Here is a 26274-nt window from a genome sequence, read left to right as displayed (position 1 = left end):
CTGGCAAAAATATTAATGGAAACAGCACTTAGCACTTTTGATTGAGGGGGCTGAAAGAGATTGAATGACTTAACTTACTTGAAAAGAAAAAAAGCTTTTTCATCAACATCAAGTAACTGGAAATATATATTTTTTTCCTATCCTTGTACGGACATCTAAAAAGTAAAGTTTAATTGCCCTCACTGAGTAAAAAACTATTTAATATAGAGTCGAGCTACTGATCTGCCTAGCTTACCAATAACTCCAGTGCCACATGGTTTTTCGGTTAAAGATTGTACCTGGAAGCTTCCACATGCCAAGCAGACACTCTACCCTTATTTTATATTTTCTCTCAATCTTATACATTATGACTTCTACACAATATTAATCTTTTTTTTCTTATAGTTATGACTGCAGCTAGTTTGGGGAAGTAAGGAGATGTGGCCCATGATGAATGAGACTGGCAACTCACTCTATAGCAGGCATGTTGGGAGCAGACATTGGACTGACTTCCTTGGCTTTCTGCAGAGCATGCTTCTGATTGAAAGCCTCTTCTTCCTCCTGTTCATCCTAAATAAAAGGCAAAGGCACTGGTTAAATGGGAGAAAAATTATCCAGAATTATCCTAAGTTGCAACAGTGAGGTCTACATTTTTAATTTTACTGAGGTCATGGGCGAGAAAGATGCTAGGGCTTCTGCCACCTGTATGACACGCCCATGCTGTGCATAAAGATCCCTACTGGAAAACCATTTATTCAGACATCTGCAATGTTTCAAAGATCTATAAAACATATATCAAATCTACAGATAGTCCATGGTTTACAACCACTTGTTCAGCGACCTTTCAAATTTGTGACTGCTCTGAATGAGTGGTACTTACGACTGGTCATTGGAGTTCCAGCCTTCGCAACGTCTCTGTGATCAAGTGATTGTGATCCAGGCACTCAGTGCCCAGCTCACAATTATGACATTGCAGTGTCCTGCAGTCATGTGATTGCCATTTGTGATCTTCTTTGCCAGCTTCCAACAAGCAAAGTCAATGGGGAAGCCAGCAGGATGTTGCAAATGGCAACCACGTTATATCCTTGCTTAACAACCCATGGTGATTTGCTTAATGATGGCAACCGAGACTGCCAGAATTGCTGTCGCTAAGTGGCATGGTCACGTGACATTGTGCTTTATGACTGCATCACTTAGCGATGGCAATTCCGGTCCCAATTGCCATCATAAACCGAGGACTACCTGTCTATCTGTATATTGTGATTGCTGCTGTTATTCTTTTTTACCCTTACATACATTTTTCCTCCATCTCAGAGTACCTTCATATTGCTAACTCATGCCAAAAAAATTAAAACGTACATCATAAAACAATGCCTTTCCCATTCAGTTGGTTCAAAATTCAGTCTGTCTCCAGACTCATAGAAAAAACAGTTGGAATGTACTTCCCAGTAAAATGCAGTGAGGCTTTAGAGAGGGGGAAAATGACCCTTTGTTCTTGAATAAAAACAAGTGATGCACTTGCTTGTGGATTTCCTCTATAGAATTGTTATAAATGTTTAATAATGATAATACTATTTATAGTATTATAAATATTATACCCCATTCATCCTCCAAACCCTTCCTAGTAGCTTGCATGTGATTTCCAGATGTTGTCTTATACAGGAGCCTTTCCAAATCAGATTTTGGGCAATAAAAAAGATGATGACATCGTACTATGAGCCCTAGAGAAGTAATGGTATCTTTACAGATCACTTCCAACGCGTGCCAGTTTACTCTTGTTCTTTTTTATTTTTCCTTCTAAATAGTCGCTGATTCTTTTTTAAGACTCTGGTGGAATATACATTTGAGTAATAAATAATGATAATAAATAAATATTATTTTAATGAATTCATTGTTGATATAAAATATTCCAGGCCTTTTCCATTTAGAGATGCATATTTATTTGACCCAGAGGCAAATTAACAATAAATTATCATGTTCTGTTTCATTCATATTAACTATGGCAGAGATTTGTCTGTAACAGAGGATCTGCTTAACATCAGGTAGTAGAAATGATTAATGCAGCTGGGCCAGAAATTAGAGATAACATATGGACTCTTTCTATTTTTACTAAAACACTATTATGAAAGCAGCAGTGGTTTCAGTTGCTTAGCTAACTCACCATATACTTTGTAATATCATGGATCATAACCGTACAATTTCTAATGAAATTCATTTAGGCATGATTCCAATTTATAACTGTAAGTTAATGATAATTGCACCAGCATCAACAGGTAAACTGGAGGAAAATGAATGAGATTTATGATACAGAGCTTTCAAAGAGATAACTTTAATAAACCCTGATGATTGTAATGAAAATAATGATTATATCTATGAACTAAGTAATCTGAGAAGGAAGGATGTAGGCCTAGCTGAAATGAAAAGGAGCTTTTGCCTATTTGTAGCAGAAACTGGCAAATGCTTTTGAAATAAAATCAATGGGGAAAAATAATAAGTAATAGGAATTTAAGAGAATGAGAAGGCAGATTTTAAGAATACGGTCTCATATGTGATGGGTACCTCTCCTTTAGAAGTTTAAAACATTTTAGTTGCCAATTTAATCAGTATTGCTTACATTATTTTGCATGCCTCTTTATTGTGTAATTCTCTTCTTTATTTAATTGTATTATTTTCATTGTTTTGAAAACTCATTAAGGAAGTAACTACTATAGAATGATGAAAAAGCAGCAGAGGTGAAGTCTTCTTAAAGCCATTACTACTGAACTAAAAGTCCCACCCCCAAATTCCAGATATGCTTGAACAGAATAGGACTCCTTAATGCTGATAGAAAGCTCCTTGCATTGGCTGAGATGGACTCCTTTGTTTTATATTAATGCTATACATGCCAAGGTTAAGCTCTTGACATTCTGTCTCCTTGAGATTTAAGTCTGATAAGTCAGGGCTGAAACTACGTTTCATAACTACATCATGATTAAGAATATATTGACTTCTACATTATATGGAGCTTAAGAGACAGTAGGTTGTTAATGCTACAGTATTTTTATTTACCTTTGTCAGTTCCTGTGCATTGGCTAGGTTGTCCACAGCGATGGCCAAGAACACATTAAGTAGGGTATCTAGGATAGTTGAGGGTGAATGAAACATCACATTAGAACAGCTAGAGGGAGATAATGCAGAACAAACCTGCCATGTAGAAGAAGTTTACTGGTCAATATGGGTTATGTTCCTCATCTTTTCAGCCTATATTGCTCCAGTCCTACTTAAAAGATAAAATCACATGGGGTGGATGGACCACAGAAGCTTCTATGACAGGAGTGTGTAGGAGGATAGCCATGTTAGTCTACAGGGGCAAAAAATCAGAAGTCTGGTAGCACTTTTTCCAACTAACACATTTTATTAAAAGGCATGGGCTTTTGTGAGCTGCAGCTTTTTATTAAATCTTTTAATATAATTTGTTGGATGGAAAAGGTGCTATAAAGACTCCTGAGTTTATGTCAGGACTGTACTTCTCCTAGTCTCATAGAAATTTTGACTAGGTTGCCATAAACAGGCTTTAGCTACTAACTAAATACTATAATTTCAAATTCAGGACACAAGTCTTTTCCAGTGACTGGAAATGCATCCTGTATCTTCAACCAGGAAGGGCTGTAGCTCTCTGATCTAAGCAAAGTCTAAACAGTAGTTTGAGGGAGAAAAGAAAGTCATGGATAGAAATTTCAATCAGAAAAATGGCCCAAGAAAAAAGAGTGATATCCCACTCTGATTTGTAGGCCCAGAACTACAAAGACAAAAGTGCCATTCTTTTCACCTTCCAAATCCTGTGAAACAGCCTAAAACTAACTGCATGTATTCTCACTGTGACAACCTTGAAACTTGGAGAACACCATGCAAGTTGATCTAGCTGGCCAATGTGCAAAAAAATAGTCTAACCAATGTCCCACTTCCCCATCCAAGTATTGAGTCTAGTGCTTTTTAAAAGGAAAGTGGTTGAGTCACCATGTTGATCAATCAAAACCAGCGGTGAGGTGCTAGTTTGAAGTATAATAGCTTAATTTCTTGAGGAGAGTGGGGAGGGCCCAGTAGCCAAGAGGCGAGGCTCCCAAGTTGCATAGAGCTCTAATACTGGGTATGTTTCCTACTGAATGGAGATGATAGTGTGGGATCACAGTAGCAGAGAATCAATTTAGGACTGGCAGATGGTAAGTATGGAGGTATCCTGATGATGAGTCTTGGAGATGTTAACAGGAGAACTCACAATACTACTTTCCATGGTCAAATGTTAAAACTTATACTTCAAAACAATACATTAGGAAGGATACAGTTTCCAAATAATGTGAGGACTATGAAGTAGATGGACGACCACATTCCTGAGCTGACACCACCTTGAGAGCGAATCCCATTGTACATCACCTCATTCCAATCTTCACCTGTTAATATCTAAACAAACATTTTATTTTATTTATTTTATTAATTTGATTTCTCTTCCATCTGTCCTCCAGAAGTTCAAGATAGCTTTTAGAGGGATCTCCCTTCATTTTATCCCCAGAACACTCTTCAGAGAAGGACAGGCCAAAAGAAAGTGACTTGCTTAAATACATATAATTAGTTCCTATGGCTAAGAGTGAATTTAGGACTACCATGTGCTAGTCCAGTTCCTTAAACAGGAAAGCTACCATTCCAGGCATGGACAGACTACTAATCCAGTGATTGAACTACACACACACACAAAAACAGATGTTATTTCTTCTTTCTCAATTCTAGTGAAGAGTTCATTTTTTAATATAACCACAGATACCTAATAATTAATAAGCTAGTTGTTATAGTTACAGTTATAGTTATTTATAGTTAAATAAAATACAAGTGGAAACTTTGACAATAAGAACATCTCAGAACTCAAATCTCCATTTCATTTCATTTCATTTCATTTCATTTCATTTGCTGCCCATTCCCAGACTGTATAAGTAAGAAATGGCTATGACAGTGTAGTGATGGGGAGTGGGGAGTATAAAAAATACAATTGGTGAGTTGTTATTAAGGAATGGGGAATTTTATTGGGTGGTACTGGTAACAGATGAGTTTGACAACAATAACTTAAAGTACGTACATATGATCAGATATATTGATACAGTAGAATGTTAAAAGAAATGAACAACAAAAACTTTTAAAACATTTTGGGGTGAGAATTAGTTCACCAAACACCTTAGTTTTACTTTTTATTGTATGGTGCTTTGTGATTTTTAATCTTTTATGCACTTTCTGCATATAAGCAGAATATGTACCAGTACCACCAGTACCACCCAATAAAATTCCCCATTCCTTAATAACAACTCACCAATTGTATTTTTTATAAGCAGAAAGTGGAGTATACATTTTATAATTTAAAAAATTTAAAATATTTTAAAGTTTTCAGCTGATCTGATCAAATGATTCCAATATACAATTGTCCATATGTGAATTCTAGTTCTTGCCATTACAGTTCAAATTTATTTAATTATTAAATCATGTGGGCATGTTTATTAAATGCTGTTGTAGAGGCTAACTTTATAGGGAACTGTTATCTTTGACTGACAAAAAGAAAATAAAACATGTGAAGTAGTTGATTCCAGTCTTGGAAGTTGTATTTGGGTCCTATGTAACTAGCTTAAAGCCTATACTGCTTTTGTATCCACTCAGTACTGACTGATTGGTTGAACTGATTTGATTTCTAAGACATCACAATCAAATGACTCTCCGTGTTATACAAAGGTAATTACAAAATGTATAAACTTACAGTATCTACAATATAATAAAACAACAATTACAAAAATTAAAAACAGCAACTTAGATTAATATAAAACATATTTATGGTGTTCCCTCAATAAATTAAATTTAAAAAGCCCTCTGGAGGAGCTCTGTTTTGACTTACTTCCAGAAGGACAATAACACTGGAGCTGATGTAGCTTTTTAATGTAGCTCTTTTAGGGAAGTTGTTCCATAATATACGGGCTATTATGGAGAAATATTTTCTTCTAGCCTCATCCCCCCCCACCCAACTTCACTATAGTGGGGAACAAGAAGTAATTTTTCCAGAAATGTTCTTATGGGGAAAATTGATTTTAGTTGAAATAGGTGGTCTTTAAAGGTATATTGGTCCCGAACTGCATAAAAAAGCAGCATTTTGATTGTGCCCAGAAACCAAAGTAGGGCTTGTATCTTGCTCCCTCCCATTTAAATATTATTTTAGCAACTGACCTAGTTCATACATCTTATTAAGCAATAATGTGATTTGTTTGATATTGGCTTTGCAGAGCATGTGATCTGCAGCTAGGCATTATGGATTGTTCAACAACCACATTTAAACAAGCCATAGATTAGCTTGATCTGTAAACCAGGCCACAATGTCTTATTTCATCCTTCCACATAAAATTCCAGTACTATTTATTCTTTTTCCCAAGTTGACTGATGGGGAGAAGAATCTATATTTAGATACTTTGTTCAAACATTCCATGTCTGTTAATTTACAATTAACTATTCTCATTATTTTGGATTTGGAAGGGTGGGGATGATAGTTTGGTTCTGGAGGAAAGTTTATGTCTCCTGCTAAAACTATAATTTGATGACATAGTCTCAGACTTCCCAGTCCCTCCCAAATGTTCTTCCATTTTTAGTGGGCTCCCCTCTATAGCTATGCATACTGCTTATTATCAGTAAAGTTGGGGGAAATGCACAACATCAGGACATGCAATGTATTTCACTACACATTACAAAGAGGAAGGGACAGAAATCTAACTATTAATTACCATTTTTAGGAGCAGTATCTCCCTGATATATTATCCCCTCTGAATGACAATAAACTAGACAATAAACCTGCAGTAGAGGGCTATACATTGCATTTAATTTCTCTAGTACCAGGTTCCAAAGCCAGAGTTATACCTGAAAAACTGTCATTATGGCTGCAGGAAAGGTGTCAAAATTTGCTGAAGGAGTGCCATCCATAAAATTAAATCTGTTTATAAAAGAAGACAAAAAGGAAAACAAAAAGTGAACATTAATGCTAGGACAATTTTTTCTGATTCAGCCAACAGAAGGTAGCAAAAAGTTGAATTATTCAACCTTCTGGTCTCTTTCTATGATTCTCTGTTTCAGAAAGGTGGTGGATTTCCTTTTACTAGATGTGCTCAAATGAAAGTTAGACAGCCATTAGCTGGGGATGTTTTACTTTGGATTCCTGCAGAGGGTTGAAACCAATAATCTAAATGGCCCTTGCATGGCAGAAAAATGGAATCAGGGCAAGATAATAGAGTGATAATAGAGCTGAGAAGATGATTCAGGAATGTAGCCATGACGAGCAATGGAGATCTGTTTTAGATGTTTAGTTCTATCTCCTTAACAGCACTATTTCGATCTTCTGCCACCACTTCACTGGATTCTAACAATTTGCCAGTGCCTACAAATTTCCAAGGCCAGAAGTGAGAACTATGAATCTTTCAAGCAATTAAAAAAAATAGCTGAAAGATTCTTAAAATGATTATTTTTATGACAGCTACTGAATATTATATTTGTGTAGTAAATCTGCAAGATAGAAGAAAGACATGCAGCTTGTGGGCATATTTTCCAAAATCATTCTTCAGAATCAGTTTAACCAGGCCATCAGATCTTGGAGGGACCCCACAAGCAGTTTTCTGTCCAAGTGTACTTAAGCATTAGTAGAATTATCAGAAAACATTATAGAAGCTTTATGGAATAACCTAGTATCTTGGATGACATGTTAAAGAAGATTTCCATGGTTTTACACTTACCTGCCACCAAAAAGTTGCATCCCAAGTAGAGCAAAGACTACAATGAAGAGGAAAAGGAGGAAGAGCAGGCTGATAATAGACTTCATAGAACTCATCAGAGAGACCACCAAATTCCTCAAGGAGGCCCAATACCTGGAAAATCCAGATATTGTTATAGCTTGCTTCCAAAAGTATCACAAGACTGTTTTATTTGGGTGGACATTTGGTAACCAGAATTCAGCAGATTTATGTCATAGTATCATAGAATCATAGGGTTGGAAGTGATCTTGGAGGTCTTCTAGTCCAATCCTCTGCCCAGAGCAGGAATGCTCATACCATTCTGGACAAATGGCTATCCAGTATTTTCTTGAAAGCCTCCAGTGATAGAGCACCCACAAGTGTAGGAGGCAGGTTGTTTCATTGCTTAATAGCTCTCACAGTCAGGAAATTCCTTCTTAGTTCAAGTTTGGATCTCTACCTGAAAACCTTCTTCCCACTGGTTCTTGTCTTACCCTCAGGTGATAGGGAGAATAAACCCACTCTCTCTTCCTGTGACATCCCTTCATGTACCAGAAGACTGCTATGGTATCTCCCCGTAGCCTTCTCTTCTTTAAGCTAAACATGCCAAGTTCCTTTAAGTGCTCTTTGTAGGTTTTAGCCTCCATGCCCTTACCATCTCTGTTGCTCTTCTCTCTACTATTTCCAGTTCCTCAGCATCTTTTTTTGTATTATGGAGCCCAGAACTATACACAGTATTCCAGATGTGGCCTGTCAGTACAGCATAGAGTGGTACTATCACTTCCTGTGATTTTAACACTATACCTCTATTGATGCAGCCCAAAACTGCATTGGCTTTTTTGGCAGCTGCAGTACACTGCTGACTCATCCTTAATCTGTGATCTACCAAAACCCCTAGATCTTTCTCATAAGTACTAATTCTAAGCTGGGTACCACCTATTTTGTACCTGTGCAACTGGCTTTTCCTGCCTAAGTGCAGAACCTTACATTTTTCAACATTGAACAACATTTTGTTGGATAGGGTCTGATGCTCAAGTTTATCAAGATCCTTTTGAATCTTGAGCCTGCCTTCAGGGGTATTAGCAGTCTCCCCCTCCCCTGCTTTGTATCATCTGCAAATTTTATGAGCATGCCTTCTGTTCCCTCATCTAAGTCATTTATGAAGATGTTGAACAGAACTGGGCCCAGGACAGAACCCTGAGGTATCCCACTGCATGTACACTCCCTCCATGTAGACACAGATCCATTAAGGATCACATATTGACTATGGTTGTTCAGCCAAATGTGAGTCCATTTAGTAGTGGGAACATCCAGCCCACATTTTTCCAGTTTATCAAGAAGGAGACTATGGTCTACCTTATAAATTGCCTTAGTGAAGCCAAAGTATACTACGTCCACAGCATTCCCTTAGTCCACTAATCTATTCACCTCATCAAAGAAAGCATTTGTCTGGCATGACCTGTTTTTAACAAATCCATGCTGGATTCTGGTAATCACCAATTTGTTTCTAATTGCTCGCAAACCCACTGCTTAATTATATTTTCTAGGATTTTCCTAGAAAAAGCTGATTGGCCTGTAGTTTCTTGGGTCCACTTTTTTCTGTTTCTTAAATATTGGAACCATGTTGGCTCTTCCCCTATGTTCCGAGGGAAGTTTGTGTGTGTGAGAGTATATTAAGGAGGATATGTGTTATTATTTGTGTGTGTGAGAGTATATTAAGGAGGATATGTGTTATTATTTGATCAGTTTTAGCTTTCTACATTTTTGCTTAGCTTTTTATAGCTCAATACTATTAACACTAAGGATGACAAAGGAGAGGGGGAGGTTAGCTGTCAATCAGACAGAGAGAAATGAAGGCAGAGAAAAAGGACAGAGGAAACACTGAGAAAATAGGGACAGTAATTCTCACTTTGTGACTTTAAAGATCCGTAGAAGTCGTAGGGCTCGCAAGACACTAATTCCGAAAGAGGTTCCAGGTCTAAAGATAGCCCAAACCACTTCAAAGATGCTCCCCACTGTAACCTAAGAGAGAAAACACATGCCGAAGAAATCCTGAAGTAATACAGTATTCTCCAAACTGCTGCCCTCTGAATATATCGGACTGTAAGCCCAATAGTCCCTTTCAGCCAGTATGAACAATGCCCCTTCTCAAAAAGTGCTTCACACATTTGTGCATTCTGTCATGCTCTCTTGTGCACACAAGATCAACACATATAATTATACTATGGAATGAAACTGAGCAGTAGTAATAATGAAAGTGCTACATATTTTATTTCACTCTTTTTAGAGCTATCTTGCATTCTAAATAGTTTGCAAAATCCATCACCAGAAAACAATGCAAAGCACTGAATTACTAAAGCCTAATGGAAACAACACACTGGGCAGTTTTATGGCAGTCAAATAATCAGGGCTTCTGTCAAAGTATCCTAAAAACTGGCTTGTTGGTAGTGCCAGATAGCTGTGTTAGAGCCTTCTTACCTTACAGAATTATAGTCCCAACTATTTCCTGGAGAGAAATTATTATTAAATCAGTTTAGAACTAGATGTAGGTATTCCCGGATTTTGCCTATTAAGAGTGGGAACAGGAGAGAGGATCAAGAAGCAGTGGTTTTGCTACTATTTTTATATATGATCATTGCTGCGAGATTACTATTTGCACAAAAATGGAAAGACCCTGAAATGCCTACAGCAGAGGAACGGATAGTGAAGATGACAGAACTAATAGAGATGGCAAAATTCACTTGCTTGATTAGAGAAAGATCAACAACTATATTTATTAGTGACTGGAAACCCCTTATGGACTTTTTGTTGAAAAAAGAGAAAAATGAACTTGTGATTTATGGGTTTGGCGATTAGAAAGCGTAGCATATGGAAAGAAGGAAATTATGATGTAACCTTAGAGAGAGGGTAAAATATAAATGCATTTATAACCACTGTCAGGAAGATCAGAAGCCACTCCCTTATAATCTTTTCTTTTCTTTTCTTTTCTTTTCTTTTCTTTTCTTTTCTTTTCTTTTCTTTTCTTTTCTTTTCTTTTCTTTTCTTTTCTCTTTTCTTTTCTTTTCTTTTTTCTTTTCTTTTCTTTTCTTTTTTCTTTTTCTCTTTTTTCAATTTTCTTTTCCCACTAACCACTATTTTTCTTTATATACTCTATCTTTTTTCAATATATGTATGGTTTTTATCTTGTTAAAATTTCATTAAATAAATAAATACATACATACATACATACATACATACATACATACATACATACATACATACATATGAAGCAACGGTTTTGCTCACTGGTAATTTCCACCACAATTCCCGAGGCCTCAGTATAGAAAGAGGACCCCAAGCACACCCATTATTTTTCCTTTTCCTTGACCTCGTTCAGTTAAAGAGAGAGCTGCAAGAGATTCCTCCTTAGCATTTGCTTGGTTCATGAGAGATTACCCTGTTTCTTTTTCACTACTTAAATGTGGCCTTTGGGGAATGTGCCATGGTATGGTATTCCTGGCCCTGCACAACAGGACTACCTCCTGCTATTCTCATGCCATTAGCTCGGCACTGACATCTTGCCTAGTCCTCTTGTAGGAAAGATCTGTACCCTGACAGCCAATGAAAAGGTAAGTTTGAAGAAAGACCTTACTTTTGACACATGTACATAGAGGGACTATATGCATAACCATCAGTTTAATCAAATTACTGTACAGCTTTCCTCTGGACCAACTTTTCTCTGTAGTTGGGCTCATCTTTGGTGCCACATTGCCCTCCCTATTCATTTATAAGGGTTTATTCACATCAATGCATTTCCTCCAACTAACTTATTTCCTTCATTATCATTTGCCCTGCTTACCCCGCAGTCAAAGCAGTTGAAAGAAGAATGGAAGTAAAGACGTGGCCCCATTCCATACATCTTCAAGGACATCTCTAGGAGGAACAGCCCCAGAAATATAAACTCTGCATAATCTGAAAGAAAGCCATCCAAGTGGGTTAGTTCCAGTTCTGCCTGTCCTCCTCATTTATTGTTGGAAGAAAATTTTATAAAAATGAGTGATATACCCTCAAATATCAGGCTGACATTGACAAATTTCTCTACCTGATTGGTTACACAACATACAACTTGGTTGAGAAAAGCTAGTTAGAATCATCCTGGGAGATGGAAAGAGTCTTTGTGACTGCAGCTTATAAAAATGTGGGGATTTTTAAAAAATGATAAAATTACTTCTCTGTCCAACTTCTGAGTATAAATTATAAAGGCACATCAGTGGATCATTGGCCAATTTCTGGTAGATCATCTCTTGCCTGTTACTCTTACAAAGTAAGTTGGGCTTTTGTATGATCAAACCAGTAATTTAAGAGGTTTTGTTTGAGTCTGCCTCTCTATATCATTAAAATGCAGAGGTTTGTGATAAAAATAAATGGCAAACTACCCAAAGGAGAAGTTAGTCCATCTCTGTTCTAACTGTCCTTCAAGCATTCTTCTACCTAGACACCTAATGATGTGAATTATTTTGGTTTACTTTAATTTACAGTCTGCAGTACTTTAGCAAAACTGATAAGAAGCAAGTTATTTCTTTTGCCTGTTATTTCATGTATAAGCAGCAATATATAATGTCTTTCCAAAAAATGTTCTGGAAGCCTTTCCAAGTAGGTCAGGCCCTGCAGTAATTAAAGAACCTGCTAGAGGGAATTTAGTGGTTAGTGAAGAGGGTTAGCATTGTGATGCTCAGAACTCAAACATGCTTCTCCAGATTAGGCTTGTCGGAAAAGTTAATCTGTAATTTCACAATTTTGTTCTGATTTGCTATTGTTTCCAGACCTTTTGTTCTTCTGGCTCTTATTTGTTTGGGACACTATTCTGGCCTATACAATTTTGTTTATAGGATCCATGATGCCATTACCAAATTAAGCTGGTGACATTATCAACAAAATAATGAGGGTTGCCCACTTTATTAGTGGGAGTAAGGACTGAGGTCAGTGATAACCAAAACATTTTTTTACTATATCAGTTTGCAATTTTAAAAAAAGGTCTGTTTGAAAATGTGAATGCATTCTGTATGTTTTCCTAACACATGCATTTTCCTTTTCACTTTCCCCTGATATATGCATTTTGCACCCATTAATGAGTTGTGAACTACATTACAAAATTCAGGAAAATGTAGATGTTTGCATATAACTACTTTTTAGGTCACATCTCTTTTGGGTTATGCAAATTGAGTAACTTCACATTAAAATGTGAAGTAATCTAATTTGTTTCTATATATTAATTTAAATATATTTGCAATATGTTGAAAATATCACTGAAAAGAAGGCACTGTGACAGTCTTTACTTGTCAACCTAGAACAGTAAGCTCTTGATTTAATGATCACAGTTTAATGCACTTCAGATGTTATATAAGTACGTGTGTGCATACGTGCGTATGTGTGTGTGTATATGCATATGCATGTGTATGTCTATATCTATATATCTCTATCTCTATATACCTCCAAGTACATGGTAAAAGAAGAAACTCACTCATTAAAACTGACACTCAATAATAATGTAATATAATAACAACAACAACAACAACAATAATAATATACACAATCATTCCCCCATTCTACAATCTCCCATTTGCTATTTGGGGGAGACTTTCAATACCGTTGTCTCTCGTAAATGTAATTAAGCGTTTGCTGTAACTCTTAATTGTGGAGGTAGGAAGGAGATTTATCTCGGTTCTCATGTACTTCCCCATGAGAACTCTTCCTCACTGGAATATAATTCTGATTTAAACTTCTGTCACAATATGATTAGGCTCCACAATCACTAAAAGACCAGCTGAGAGTGCTCAGTCTCTTTGTAGAAGTGAGATGCTTTTACTTATAATGCAGTTGGTTCTAGGCTAGTGTTTCTTGTTCTCTTCTTTGAATCTCTTGCAAGAATGGTGCATGAACAATACAGAACTCCATCACTTACTTAGCAGGTGTGTGAGCCATGGAGGCTGCTTGTGATGGACAATAGCCACACAAGCGGTGTTGAGGGCCACAATGCTCAGGACAAGCCAATAGAACACTTGGGATTTCACCATGTGACGGACAGAGATCCGCAGGAGCCGTTCCTTGTGTCGGAAGTATGAGGCCCCATCCAATTTTGCACTTTTGATGCTGGATCGAGCAAGTGGGGTTCCTGCAGTGGAATGAAGAAGAGAGATAGGAGATGCTGAGAGCTATTAGAATGCACTGTAGGCTTTACTTATTCCACTCAAGAGCTTGCAGTTATTCTGTCATTGTATAAGTGTCTTCCTCCATGAAACCTTACCTTACCTTATCTTTCCTCCTACCTTCTGTCCATAAAACATCAAGGGAGCAACAGTGTTAAAAGTACAGCAGTAGATTCTCCCAATTGACTATATAGCATCTTCTGCTGTCTTGGAGCAGAACAGTTAACCACTTTATTTACTACGTAGATCTGATCTGCTTCTTCACTTCTGTTTGAATGGGGCCATTTCATGCTCTGGCATCAGCCATTATATTGTATTATTGTAGAATGAGGTACCTTAACTGGCTCAAGGACATATTGTTAGTTCCATCTTACCCACAGAAGAGATATCCACACGCTCATCACTGGAATCACGATTCATGGCTTCTGTCCGGTTCCTTTTAATAGTTGCTCTCCTAAGTACTAAACAAGAAGAAAAAGCACACCAGTAAATATCACATCTATATGATGCAATAACAATGAGCCGTTCCTAACATTTAGTTTATAATAACTGAGCAGAAACTTGATTATTCTTGGAGGTACAATTGTAGTGAGAGCCAACAATAGCTGTCACTGATATACACACTATGCATTGTCTTATCTCAGGGGAAGATACAATACACAACACTTAACTTCACATAGTTCTGTTATTTCACTGTATGAATACTTGGCTATATATCCCATAAAAATGAAGTTGGACATTTTGCTTAGAGATTTAGATATAATCTCTAAATCAGTATGAGGGTTAAACTGGGAATCAGTTGTTCCCAGGACAGAGATGAATGCTACATAAGCATACAAGAACTGCTTAACTTCAAAATCATTAAGTGCTGTGCCAAGTATCCATTACTTTGGAAGGGGAGAAGGATGAAGCCATGACCTCAAGGGTGTAAAACCCACTTATATCTGCTTACTGATACTGGGTAATCAACTGATAGTGGACAATCAACATCATCCTTGTCTCAATACAATTTCTAACCTAGCTGAGCCATATTTGTGAGTCTTCTGAAATCTAGCTGAGGCGTGGAACTAAATCATGAAATACTTAGAGATCTGTGATTTATTGCTAAGCCATGGTCAGGGGACCCTGATAGTCAGGACAGGGGATATGTGTGTGTGTGTGCCTGTGTGTTTGTTATGGCTGACACCAGCTGTAGATAAGCTAAAACTGAGGGGACTTGGACATTTATGATTTGGGCTTGTTCTACAGTTACTCTGTTTGGTCTGATATCCAAACTATTGTTAATAAGATTTTGCAAAGAGAAATAAGTTTTAAAGATGCTAAGATGATGCTGAACTATATACTGAAAACTGGGAATACATTGGTCTGTGAAAAATGTTGGATTTATTGAGCTTGGAGTGTTGCCAAGAAGATGGCATTTTGTTTTGTTGGAAAGAAATGTCTACTTCATACTGAAAAACCTGGATTCATGATGGGCTGACTTTCAGCCTTTGAATAGACTCTTTATCAACATAATGGAAAAACTGATCAATAAGATCCTGAATGGGCACAGATTAATTCACCTTTTAAAAACTGGCTCACCATTATGTACAGTATCTATGCTTTGTTAGTCCTTTTTTCCTATTTTTTCCCATGTGTTTATTCTATTTTTTTTTTCCATATACAGGGAGTCCTTGTTTAGCTACTGTAATTGGGACTGGCAACTTGGTCATTAAGCAAAACAGCCACTAAGTGAAACCACGACTGTGCTTATGACCTTACTTCAGCTTTCCTTTGCTTTACAGACCTGTGAAGGTCATAAATGTGAGGATTGGTCATAAAATTACTTTTTCATCACTGTTGTAACTGTGAATGGTTGTTCAATGAGGAGTAATTGTTTTACTTTCTTCTTTTTAAATGGATATTATGTTATCAAAACTTAAAATGAGATTATTTGTTGACTCTTGGGTGTTGGGTGGAGGAGGGCTGGGGTTGTCTTCTGATGTGGGCTGCTCTTGGATATTTTGAGCTGATCCAAATACCTGTGTCTGGGATGCTTGAGAATGCCAGCACTTGGGTCACTTGACAGACCTGCCACGTGAAGCCTTCCTGACTGCTAGGTTGTTTCTTTCTTCCTACCTGCTCAAATAGCACCATTGGGGAGGGATCACAAAGGGAAAACAACATGTGGGAGACACATAGTCCTGCCCTGCTGCTTCTCCCTCGCAAATTCCCTTCTTTCTCCACTTCTGGCTGTCTTCACAAATAGGCAGAGGGTAGCAAAACACCCCTGCAGTTTCACCCCATCTTCTACTGGCAAACATGCATGAGCTGAGCATAAGGTGTCAACTGATGTATGACTGTGACAGCAAGTGTACTGTAAATCAATTAGAAAAGAATAATTCATTTTTGAGAGAGAAGGAAGACTCTTACCTTCTAAGGCTGATGTGCCAGAATTTTTGTTCTCTTCAGCCAGCATTACTTCCTCTATAGAAAGATTTATAATTGGTTTAGTTATACAGTTGTCTAGCTTTCTTGAATGTTAGTGAAGCAAACATTTCTCAGTTCTCATATCCATGGAAATAGGGGAAAGAGGATTAATAAAAAGGAGGATGCAAGATAAATGAAGCAGCAGAAAATAAGCCTGGAAATTCAGCAAAATGGAGTTATTCCAACGGAACACAGCAACACACTTAAACATCTAAGGTTCCAAGGACACAGGACACTAGCTCCGAAGAGTCAGAAATTTGGTCTCTTTCAAGGGGTTTCTAAGGAAGGAGTCACATCTTAGGCTGAAACGTCACAATCAAGGGGGAAGAAAGCATCATGCATTCTGCTTAGAGCAATACCTTTTTGCCTTGAAAGTTCTACCATCAGAAACTTTAAAATGGCTTCCAAAATAAAATATAAATAATCATTTCACTGGTAATAAGGGTATAAAAATACTGGAGCTACAAATAAAGTTAGAACACAAAAACAATGTCATGCGAGAGCATAGACCCGTACAGGATTTCTACAAACACATACTTTGGGGGACTGCTTCCTTGGTAAGGAAGACAGCCTGGCCATTTCTCAGGCTCAAAATGGGTCACAGAGTTAAAAAAAATTTTTTTTTTATTCTGCGCTCAGTCGTTACCGACTCTGCAGTGACTGCTTGGACGAGTCCTTGCAGTTTTCAAGGCAAGTGTTTCGGAAGTGGTTTGCCAGAGCCTCCTTCCTAGAGCAGAGCCCAGCTGGTGTGCGCAGGAGGCGGGGTTTCCGTTGCTTCGCGCCCTTTTCGGGCGCGCGCGGTTTTTCGCGCTTACTGGCAACTGCTCCTGACTCCTTTTTTGCAAGGCGCCGCCAGCATTTTTCCTCCCACCGGAGTGAGAGTCCCCATTTATCTACTCACGTGAGTTTTCGAACTGTTGGGTTTACAGGAACTGGGGAGGAAACAGGAGCTCACCCTGCTAACGCGAAGGCTGGACTCGAACCGCTGAAGCGTCAACCATTTCTGGCCAACAACTTTCAGCGTCATTAAGCCGCTGTGCCACCGCGTCCCCTTATTAATTAATTAAAATTAATTAAATTATTAATTAATTAATTAATTAAAAATTAAAAATTATTAAAATTAATTAAAAATTAGCAGTTACTAATATATATAAAGCATGATTTTGATTTCTGTAGGTGAAACTTAAAATTTTGCAGGAGACATATGAACAATTTATTTTGTTCTATTTTTCAGGCAGGGAAAGTGGAATGGGACATGATAATAAGCACTTAACCTTTTCCCTTTCGCTGTCTGCTTAAAATCACCCTGTGCCAGTTCTTCCTTTCCTTGCTGAACAAAACATAAGGATACCATTCATTGGAAGGGATTGCTCTGTTTGTTTGTTTGTTTGTTTGCTTGCTTGTTTTGCTTGTGTCATGGGGTGGATTATCCAGTTTTGGGCCAAATTAAATCCCCCATCCCTGAAAAATAGTATGATTTATAACTATGGGAGCAAAGTAAAGAAAACTTTTATGAAACTCAGCTTATGTGGAAGTAAGTCAGTGAGCCAGTGGATACAGTCAAAGATGCTAGGCTGTTTACCTTCATTCAGTTCAAAACATGTCTCTAATAAGAAATCTCAAACTGGCAAAATATGCTTAATGGACTAATTGGTGCTTGACAGATATCAATTCCCAGCCATTTTGCCAACATCAGATTTGGTTTTGTTTTACAAATGTATATGCCATCACCCCTGTAATGGCTCTGGGTAGTCTTTAAAAATATAAACATTAAAAATGGCAGCATAACTCTCTAAACTATTATGATTTTGGACCATAATGAGGATGGTGCAGTTTGCCCACAAATAGGCCCCACCGTGGAAAAATCATACTTGACAGTCAACATCAAATGTACTGAAGTGAGCACTTTGAATTGTGCTGGGAAAATAACCAGTAACTAGTAATAGATGTTTCAACATGGCAATGATGGAGCTATCCTGAGAGATGCCATTTCCTACCTGTTCAGCCAACTTCAGGGCCAGCTGTAATGTTGAAACTATCTTCAACGGCTGCTCTACAAAGGAAATTCTGCAATACTCTAACCTTGTGGTAACTGCTACACAGGTCACTCTCCTCCAGTTAAGGGTATAAGGCACCTTTTGCCATAAATGTGCTTGGCATGTACAGCTCATAACTCTACTCCCTACACATTGTGAAAGCTGGTCTGAAATTAAAGTCCAAAATTATATTAAAGTATACCTACTTTATACTTGCTGACTTTGCCACTGAAATTTCCAGGAACATAGCAAAGGTTTGCACTGTTGCAGTTGTTATTAGATGGCACTGAATTTTACTCATGCTGGTTAAGGGCACTGAATCTCCCTGTGTATGTATATATCCATTTATCTCTCTCTATTGCTCTCTATTTTTTAATTAATTTATTTTTTTAGAGAGAGAGCTGTTAAAGTATTACTGCTAATATCCTTCTATAACATGCTTCTTCTTTCATGCTATTTTTTTGTGGGGGAGGGGCTGCCTCTATATTAATAAAGTTAAAGTTAACTCATAGATGTTGACTTAGCAGTCCAGCATCCATGGCATATACAGGTAGATTCCCAGACTACAAACTTGTTTTTTCAGGGGAAACACAACCTTATTTAGAACAAGCAGATCTTCCTGAAGTCCCATCCCTGGACTCAGAAACAATTCTTTTCCAAATTCAGCTTCAACTTGTTCTTATTTATTTATTTCCTGGATTTATATGGCTGCCCACCTCACATAAGTGACTCGGAGTGACTAACACAATAAAAACATCAATATAATAAAGGAAGCAATAAATAACATGCATAAAACAAGCAAACAAAAAATGGCCACCAAGGATAAATCAATCAACCACAAATACATTCAATTTACAGGCTCACCCCTTTCCGATTCCCATTTCTGAAAGAAAAGCCAGGTCTTAAGGGCTTTATGAAAGGCCAGCAGGGTTGGGGCTAATGTAATCTTGAGAGGAGTGGTGTTCCAGAAGACAGCTACAGAAAATGTACACTTCCTGACCCCGCCCCTCAGTTCAGTGTTTCTCAACCTTGGCAACTTTAACATGTGTGGACTTCAACTCCCAGAATTCCCCAGCCAGCACAACTGAGCCAGATGATATTCTAATCATCAGGATGCAAAGGATTCTTTCTCCCAGATCTGATGGGATGGGTACAGACAATCTCTTACAACCTGAAGATATGCAAGAAGTTTGAGGTGTCCAGTCCTGAGTTCACAGGAAAGGAGAAGTACTGCTCAGTATCATCAGCATATTGGTGGAAGCTTGTTCCAAACTCATGTATAATTCTCCCAAGCAGCTTTACATAAATGTTAAATAACAAGGGATATGAAACAGAAATTCCCTTATGTTGACAATATAACAGTAGGTCCACCAAAATCAGTGCCTCCAACCCCAGCTCCCTCAAGTACCAAAGGCCCCTGACAGATCCAGGAATATAAGTGCATTTTTCTTAATTGGATCTGATACAAATTGTTTATTGGGAAGATCATTTAATTAGGAAGAAGAGGAACATCTCCATGCCAAATCTAGGTCTGATCCCAAACTAAAAAGATAATCTAATTATATTTGAATATAATGCATATATAAGATAAAATCAGGGGACGGGACTTCAGATCAACAGATTTTTCCCCCCTTGAAAAGTCCTTGTTCCATCTTCAAAAAAAGTAGGAAATTCAGACTGGCTGCCACAATTAGAAACATCTGTCTTCTTTCCCACTCTCTGGAGAAAACAATTGAATAATTACAGAATCAAACCAATAAATTTGCAGAGAGGGGGAATTATTTCATCATCAATTTTTATTAGTGTTATTATTCCAGAAATGTAGTATCAAGTAATAGCCCTGAAAAAAGGGCAATAATTGAAATATGTTTCTTAAAAACGTGAAGCTAGTGTGCGTCTATGCAACACTCTTTTTGGATCTGAACTATTATGGAAAAAATATTTGTATTTCAGGGTTTTTTTCTCTTTGTTTCTAAGAATGTTCTGCATAAAGCAAGCAAACAAACAAAAACCAAAGATAAAAGGCATGTGATGTTACTGTTTGGAATTAGAGATTAACAGTGTTAATCTATGCATGTATAATTAGAAACAAAAATAATTCAGAGAAATCATCAGCAAAATTATTCAGACAAACACTAGTTGCTCTTTCAAGTAAAAAGATTTCTCCCTGAATTACTGTGTCAGCTTCACTTATTTTTCATGAAATAACTTTCTCCCCAACTCTATTTTATGACATAACAACAATGCTATATGAAATTATCCATCCGAATTGTTGTGTAGCAACAAGGAATACATTTTATTGTGATTTCTAAGTGCACTGTGAAGGCTCTATATAGACTTCTAATCTGTTTAAGCTAAAAAAAATGTCTTTTTAAAAATGGCATGGCATATTTTAGCAAACTTAAAAAAAAACTTACCAGATGCTCACACCTACACAAGAGGTGTGCAGTGGAACACTTCATTTACAAATAAGATGATAACAATCCAGAACAATGTAGAACAATAAAACTTTTTTAAAAGGAACTTTTTAAAAAAAGAAAGAAAGCACATTTTAAAGACAAGTGGAACCAGACTGAACATGGGGAAGACGTTGTTTCACTGTCTCACCAGCAGTACTGGGTGCAAAGGCTCGGACAGTTATTTATCTCTGTACTGACTGTTGTGGCTCTCTGAGGGGGCAGTTCACAGCTCCGTTGATTAACCTGGCCCTGGAAATGCCCCAGCACAGCCTGTGTTACCTGCTTTGTCTATCCAGGCCCGGTAGCCATTCAGCTCCCTCTCAATCTGCTGCTGTCTCCTCAGTTTCATGAAGGCCCGGCGATTTTCCACTCGCTCTCTCTCCTTGGCAAATTCTCTATAAAAGGGAAAGGCCAAGAACCAGTCAGTCTGGATTGTATTCTGACATAACCATAGTCAGGAAGGAAAAGTAGTCCTGCTTTGGCATGAATGCCATCTGGGTGACTTTGGACCAGTCACTCTCAGCTCAACTCACCTCACAGGATTATTGTTGTGGGGAAAATAGGAGGAAGAAGGAGTATTAGATATGTTCGCCACCTTGAGTTATATCAAAATAATAAATGCGGGATAAAAAAAATTAAAAGGCTGCTTTAAGTGCATAACAGAAAGACTATATGGATGATTTTTCATCTCTTTAAAACAAGCTTGATCTGAGCTACATTAGAAATTTGCAGACCTATTCAGATATCAAGTTGCTAGAAGCATGGCTCTGTCTATATGTTTGTCTCACATTCACAGAGAGTTAGCAGCCAGTCCTTGTCAGTCCTTCCAGCCAATACTGAAAAAAACTGTCAGACAATCAGAGCTCACTTGCTATCATTTAAACCAGGCCAATAATTGTATGCCTTGTCCTTCCCTTCTCCTCTGGTTCTACTGGGTCCTTGCAAAAAAATAAATTGATAGTATGACCATCTTCCATGCTCTCCCATATTTATCTGCATGCATCTGTGCACATTTGTCTATTATTCTAACTTCCAGAGATCATTTGAGGGAAAAACTGCAATTGGGTGTCAGTTGTTAAAACAAACAAACAAACCACATAGACATGTATGTTGAAAACCCTCAAAAGCTTCCCGTGACACCAAATCTCTATTGCTTTTTGAAACCCCACTACCTATAGTGCTGCCAGATCAGCAATTCTGGATTCAGGCCCCTTTCCTGGACCAGGCTGGTGCAATTGCTCTGATGGGAGTCTAGGACAGGTAATCCAGGAAACTCCTCTCCAATGGGAGGATAGACTATCCTTGAGTACAAGCCAATTATACTTTTCTGTTTTTTAAAGCAGCATCTGCTGTCCTAAAGCAGCGTTTTTTTGTCCACCGTTACCCACTAAGCATCACAACTAAATAGAGATACAGTATCCCTAGTTCAGTAGTCCAATAATTACAAATAGATGGATTGAGTTCAGGGGGAGAAAATACTTGCTCCTTCTCTAAGCAATTATGAGTGTCCATTTGAATAAACTGGACCCAGGAGAACGGTCAGCAGACTGTTGGCTTTCTTTATGAACTAATCCATCTGTTCCACATACCTTGCCAACATACTGTTTGCTGTATGCTGGTCAAAACTGCTTCACACTATCAACCCAATAAGAGGTAGGGAACATGTACTAAATATATGTCTTCTAGTATTACAATCTGAATTACAGCAGTGGTGGAAGATCTGAAGAGCCAGGTTGGGGGCAGGTCATCCCGGAGAAGGCCTATCTATGTGGTCACTAAAAGTCAACACCAACTTGATAGCCCATAATCAAAATTTTAGAATACTGGGTGCTGGTGTTCTTACTTGACACCCCCTCACTTCTGCCCAGTATATCCCCAGCTATATGCAGGCTGAGCTTAGTTTCTGAAACTGCTCCTCCTTTACATTACTGAAAGTCCTCCTTTTAAATCATCCTCGCTCTTTCTTGATTGTAGTATTCCAAATACAACTTTAAATGTTATGGATTATATAATTGGGAGAATGGTAGCTTTCTTTTCTCTTACCTTACCTTACCTTACCTTGGTCCAAGGGATTGGGCAAAGCATAGCAGATAAAAGTAGACCCTGTACATAATTCAGAAGACAAGGCCATTGCTTTCCCACTACTCAAACCAGAGTTCGTACTTGTCTGTCCAACAGCCACTTATGATTCCACACATTCCCTATGCACTAGCTTCCATAAGCAAATTATTTTCTGTCTCTCCTACATGCCAAAATGTTGTTGATAGGCTGGGGGTGTGGATGCACTATTTAAAAGAAATATACATTGCTGCAGCTTCGCTACATAGTCCCAGGATCTGCTGAAGGTGTGAAAGAGTGGAGTGAAGAAAACTTTGAAGAAAGAGCAGGAACATAAGCAAAGTTCCTCTAGTAATACTCTAATCTCCTTGGTAAACATAATCCCTGCATGAATTAACCTCTATGGCAATGTTTCTCAACCTTGACAACTTTAAGATGTGTGGACTTCAGTTCCCAGAATTCACCAGCCAGCTTGCCGGCTGGTGAATTCTGGGAGTTGAAGTCCACACATCTTAAAGTTGTCGAGGTTGAGAAACACTGCTCTATGGAGTCCACTCAATGTTCTGGACTTCTTTCTTCTTACATCTGTAAAGCTGACACTATAACATAAAAATGAGCAGAAGAACGAACTATAATGCTTTTGACCCAAATACAAATATAATGTTGTGTGTGTCTTTTGTTGTACAGCATTACTACCACTGAGATTGGTTCCAACAAAAACTAGAATTTTTACAGATTCACTTCTGCAGAAGGACAGTACGACCAACACCCAGAGACATAGCCTCAGTTTAAAGATATATCAACTAGGTGATCAACTGTTCTTATGCTAAGCTGGTGTGAATTTGATCAGATTCTTGGATAGGAGACCACTACAAATCTAATAACATTCCAGGGTATCTGTGCCGAGGGCCTACAAAAATTAGAGCCCCTTTGGCAAGAACAATTTTTTTTGTTGTTATTTGTAGGATTAATAACTATGTAATGGTATGTGGGAAAGACCTTGGGAGACTGGGCAAAGAGACACTGCCAAGGGAGTGGTCAGATAAGAGGCAGCATAGCCCACAACTGGATAGTGGATGGGGCAAGAGGCTCAGAAGAGACTCTCCCTAGTTTCTTGGGCTGTAAAGGAGATGCGGGGGGGGGGGGATTGTACTTTCAGACCTGCAAGATTTTGTCAATGTAGCTTTATGTGATGGACTGGAATGGAAGAAGGGGGGTGAAAATGGTGCTCTCGTCTCCAGAGCAATGCTCTGGAGATAAGCGGAGAATGCTGGCGCATCCCTAAACTTTCCAGAAGATAGTAGAGAGTTGTGCCTGGGAACTGCTGGTCAGTCTGAGAAGATTTCTGTAAACGAGTGCTGGCAAATAAACCTTGCTGACTGAACCTGCATGGTCTCCAGGAGTTCTTTGGGCTAGGCCTGACATCTTACAATAAAATAGAATTAGTTCATCTGGTTGTGATTCCTATCTGGTTTACCCCATGAGGCTGACATACTGTAACAAAGATATTGTTTTGAACAAATAAATAAAGCAAGGATAGCTACAGGTGGCAATACTTATTAACATATTAAAATGTTCTTTTTAACATGCCATCACATCACAGGCATTCCCCCCCCCCACCAAAAATTAATCAGGATAATTGTGATCACCCATCTACCCATAGAAATTGGTATACTCATAGAAATATATCTACCACCAGAGGATATAGGATGGAAGTGCTAGGGCTGCTTGATTGAAAAAGTGCATGTTTAATTTTCATGTTTATATTTGCTTTTGTTTCTACTATTGGACTTTTATTATGTTTTATAATAATTTGTATATTACTGATGTTGCATGAATTTTGTAAGCTTCCTTGGAAAGGCTTTTTGTTTCATGGCTGGCCTAAAACCATATTTTAAGAAATAAATAACATTAGACGAAGATATAGATCTAAACATTAGATGTTGATCAATGTTGATAAATTAATACTTTTTTAAAAAGGATTGACCATAATGAGATAAAATAGAGTTGTACCAATGCTGAGGATAGAAAAGATGGTACCAGAGACATTTCCGTTAGTATTCTGCCTGTCTGCCTGTTTTTATTCTCTTTTAAAAATATTCTGTTAATTTAAAAATAATAATAAAGGGGAAGTTAGCATGAAGGCACTAGCCATTAGGATCATTTTTACTTCTAAGAATATCTTTTCATTCCACATTAACCCATTAAGTTTTCTTAAGAAATAAACATGGATGCAACTACAGACCAGTATTTTGTGTAGAAGCATGCCCAGCTGCCTAGCAAAGAGAAAACAGTAAGCTATGGTTGTAGAGAACATCCTAGGAGGTGGAGGCAGATAGGAGGAAGTCAGCTGTCCCTGTTTTAGGAGGCTGCCCATGATATGCACTTAAAATTCAAAATGTGCCTACCAGATCTAATAGGTTTTATCCCTGATGCAAAACTGGCTAATATGACAATGCATCATAAATGAGGCTATCTAATCCAAGAAAGTGTAAGTTTCAAATATTTTCCAGTGTTTCCAGGCTTTATCTTATTTGGTAGGCAATCCATTTAGATGTCAGCTTTCTAAATCTGTCTTCTGCAGTGAAGACAAATACAAAGAACAGAAGCTGGAGATGATGCCAGGATCAAACGTACTTGACAAGAGATAGGAAAGCAGATTGAGTCATATGTTTATGAAACTTAGCCTTAGAAATGCAGCTTCATGGTAAAGCCTGACACAAAATTAATCTATGTTCATAAAGATAGCATTTTGCTGAACCTACACACTTTTTATGGAGAGGCTTATCTTCCTATGAATAATAGAAAGGGTGTACCCTCTCCCAAGAACAATAAGCTGTTCAGTGAGAACTTGTCAGATGGCAGCAGCTGAAGGTAAGTAGGCATCTGTTTGACAAAGACAAGGGACCTTCATACTCTCCTAATGAAAAGTCACAACAGATGTAAAAGAAAGATCAAACCGAGAGATCTATAATAGACATATGTAGTGGGAAGCACATTCAATTTAAGGGCATACTTAGAAATAAAAATGATTCTGGAGGATGGTGCTTTCTTTGCAGTAGTCCAACATTTGGTCTTTTAAAAAAAATAAAGTATGGAAGAAACACCTAGTGAAATATCCATGAGCGGATTAAGGTCCATGGATATCAAGCTGGAAATCCCAGGTCCACAGCGAGTGTAATCATATAAATCACAAGTAGTATTTGATTAAGTCTGTCTTCCTATTTCAAAAAGACCCACATATTTTAGACTTCTCTTGTAGGAAAAGGCTTCAACTTCTCAGTCCTTATAATTGTCTTTTTCTGCATCTGTT

General features: G+C 37.8%; 1 protein-coding gene across 1 annotated transcript in view; it reads right to left on the bottom strand.

Moving 5' to 3' along the window:
• The window catches only part of CACNA1E (calcium voltage-gated channel subunit alpha1 E), a 281325-nt gene that overhangs the window by 102567 nt on the left and 152484 nt on the right, over positions 1-26274 (bottom strand). The window contains exons 8-18 of the mRNA XM_088153792.1: positions 21183-21298; positions 16352-16405; positions 14314-14400; positions 13696-13905; positions 11593-11705; positions 9664-9776; positions 7758-7889; positions 6892-6964; positions 4299-4416; positions 3028-3095; positions 452-549 (exon numbers count right to left, since the gene is read on the bottom strand). Of these exons, the coding sequence (XP_088009918.1) occupies positions 452-549; positions 3028-3095; positions 4299-4416; positions 6892-6964; positions 7758-7889; positions 9664-9776; positions 11593-11705; positions 13696-13905; positions 14314-14400; positions 16352-16405; positions 21183-21298 (1182 nt within the window). The remainder of the gene's footprint in view (positions 1-451; positions 550-3027; positions 3096-4298; positions 4417-6891; positions 6965-7757; positions 7890-9663; positions 9777-11592; positions 11706-13695; positions 13906-14313; positions 14401-16351; positions 16406-21182; positions 21299-26274) is intronic.

The sequence above is a fragment of the Python bivittatus genome, unplaced genomic scaffold, assembly GCF_059951505.1.
Source record: "Python bivittatus isolate LINGU-HERP-01145 unplaced genomic scaffold, Pbiv_v1 ctg000700_np1212, whole genome shotgun sequence".
In the NCBI taxonomy this organism is placed as follows: Eukaryota; Metazoa; Chordata; class Lepidosauria; order Squamata; family Pythonidae; genus Python; species Python bivittatus.
Note: the sequence above shows the minus strand (reverse complement) of the source record. Positions and strands in the feature narration are given on the sequence as shown.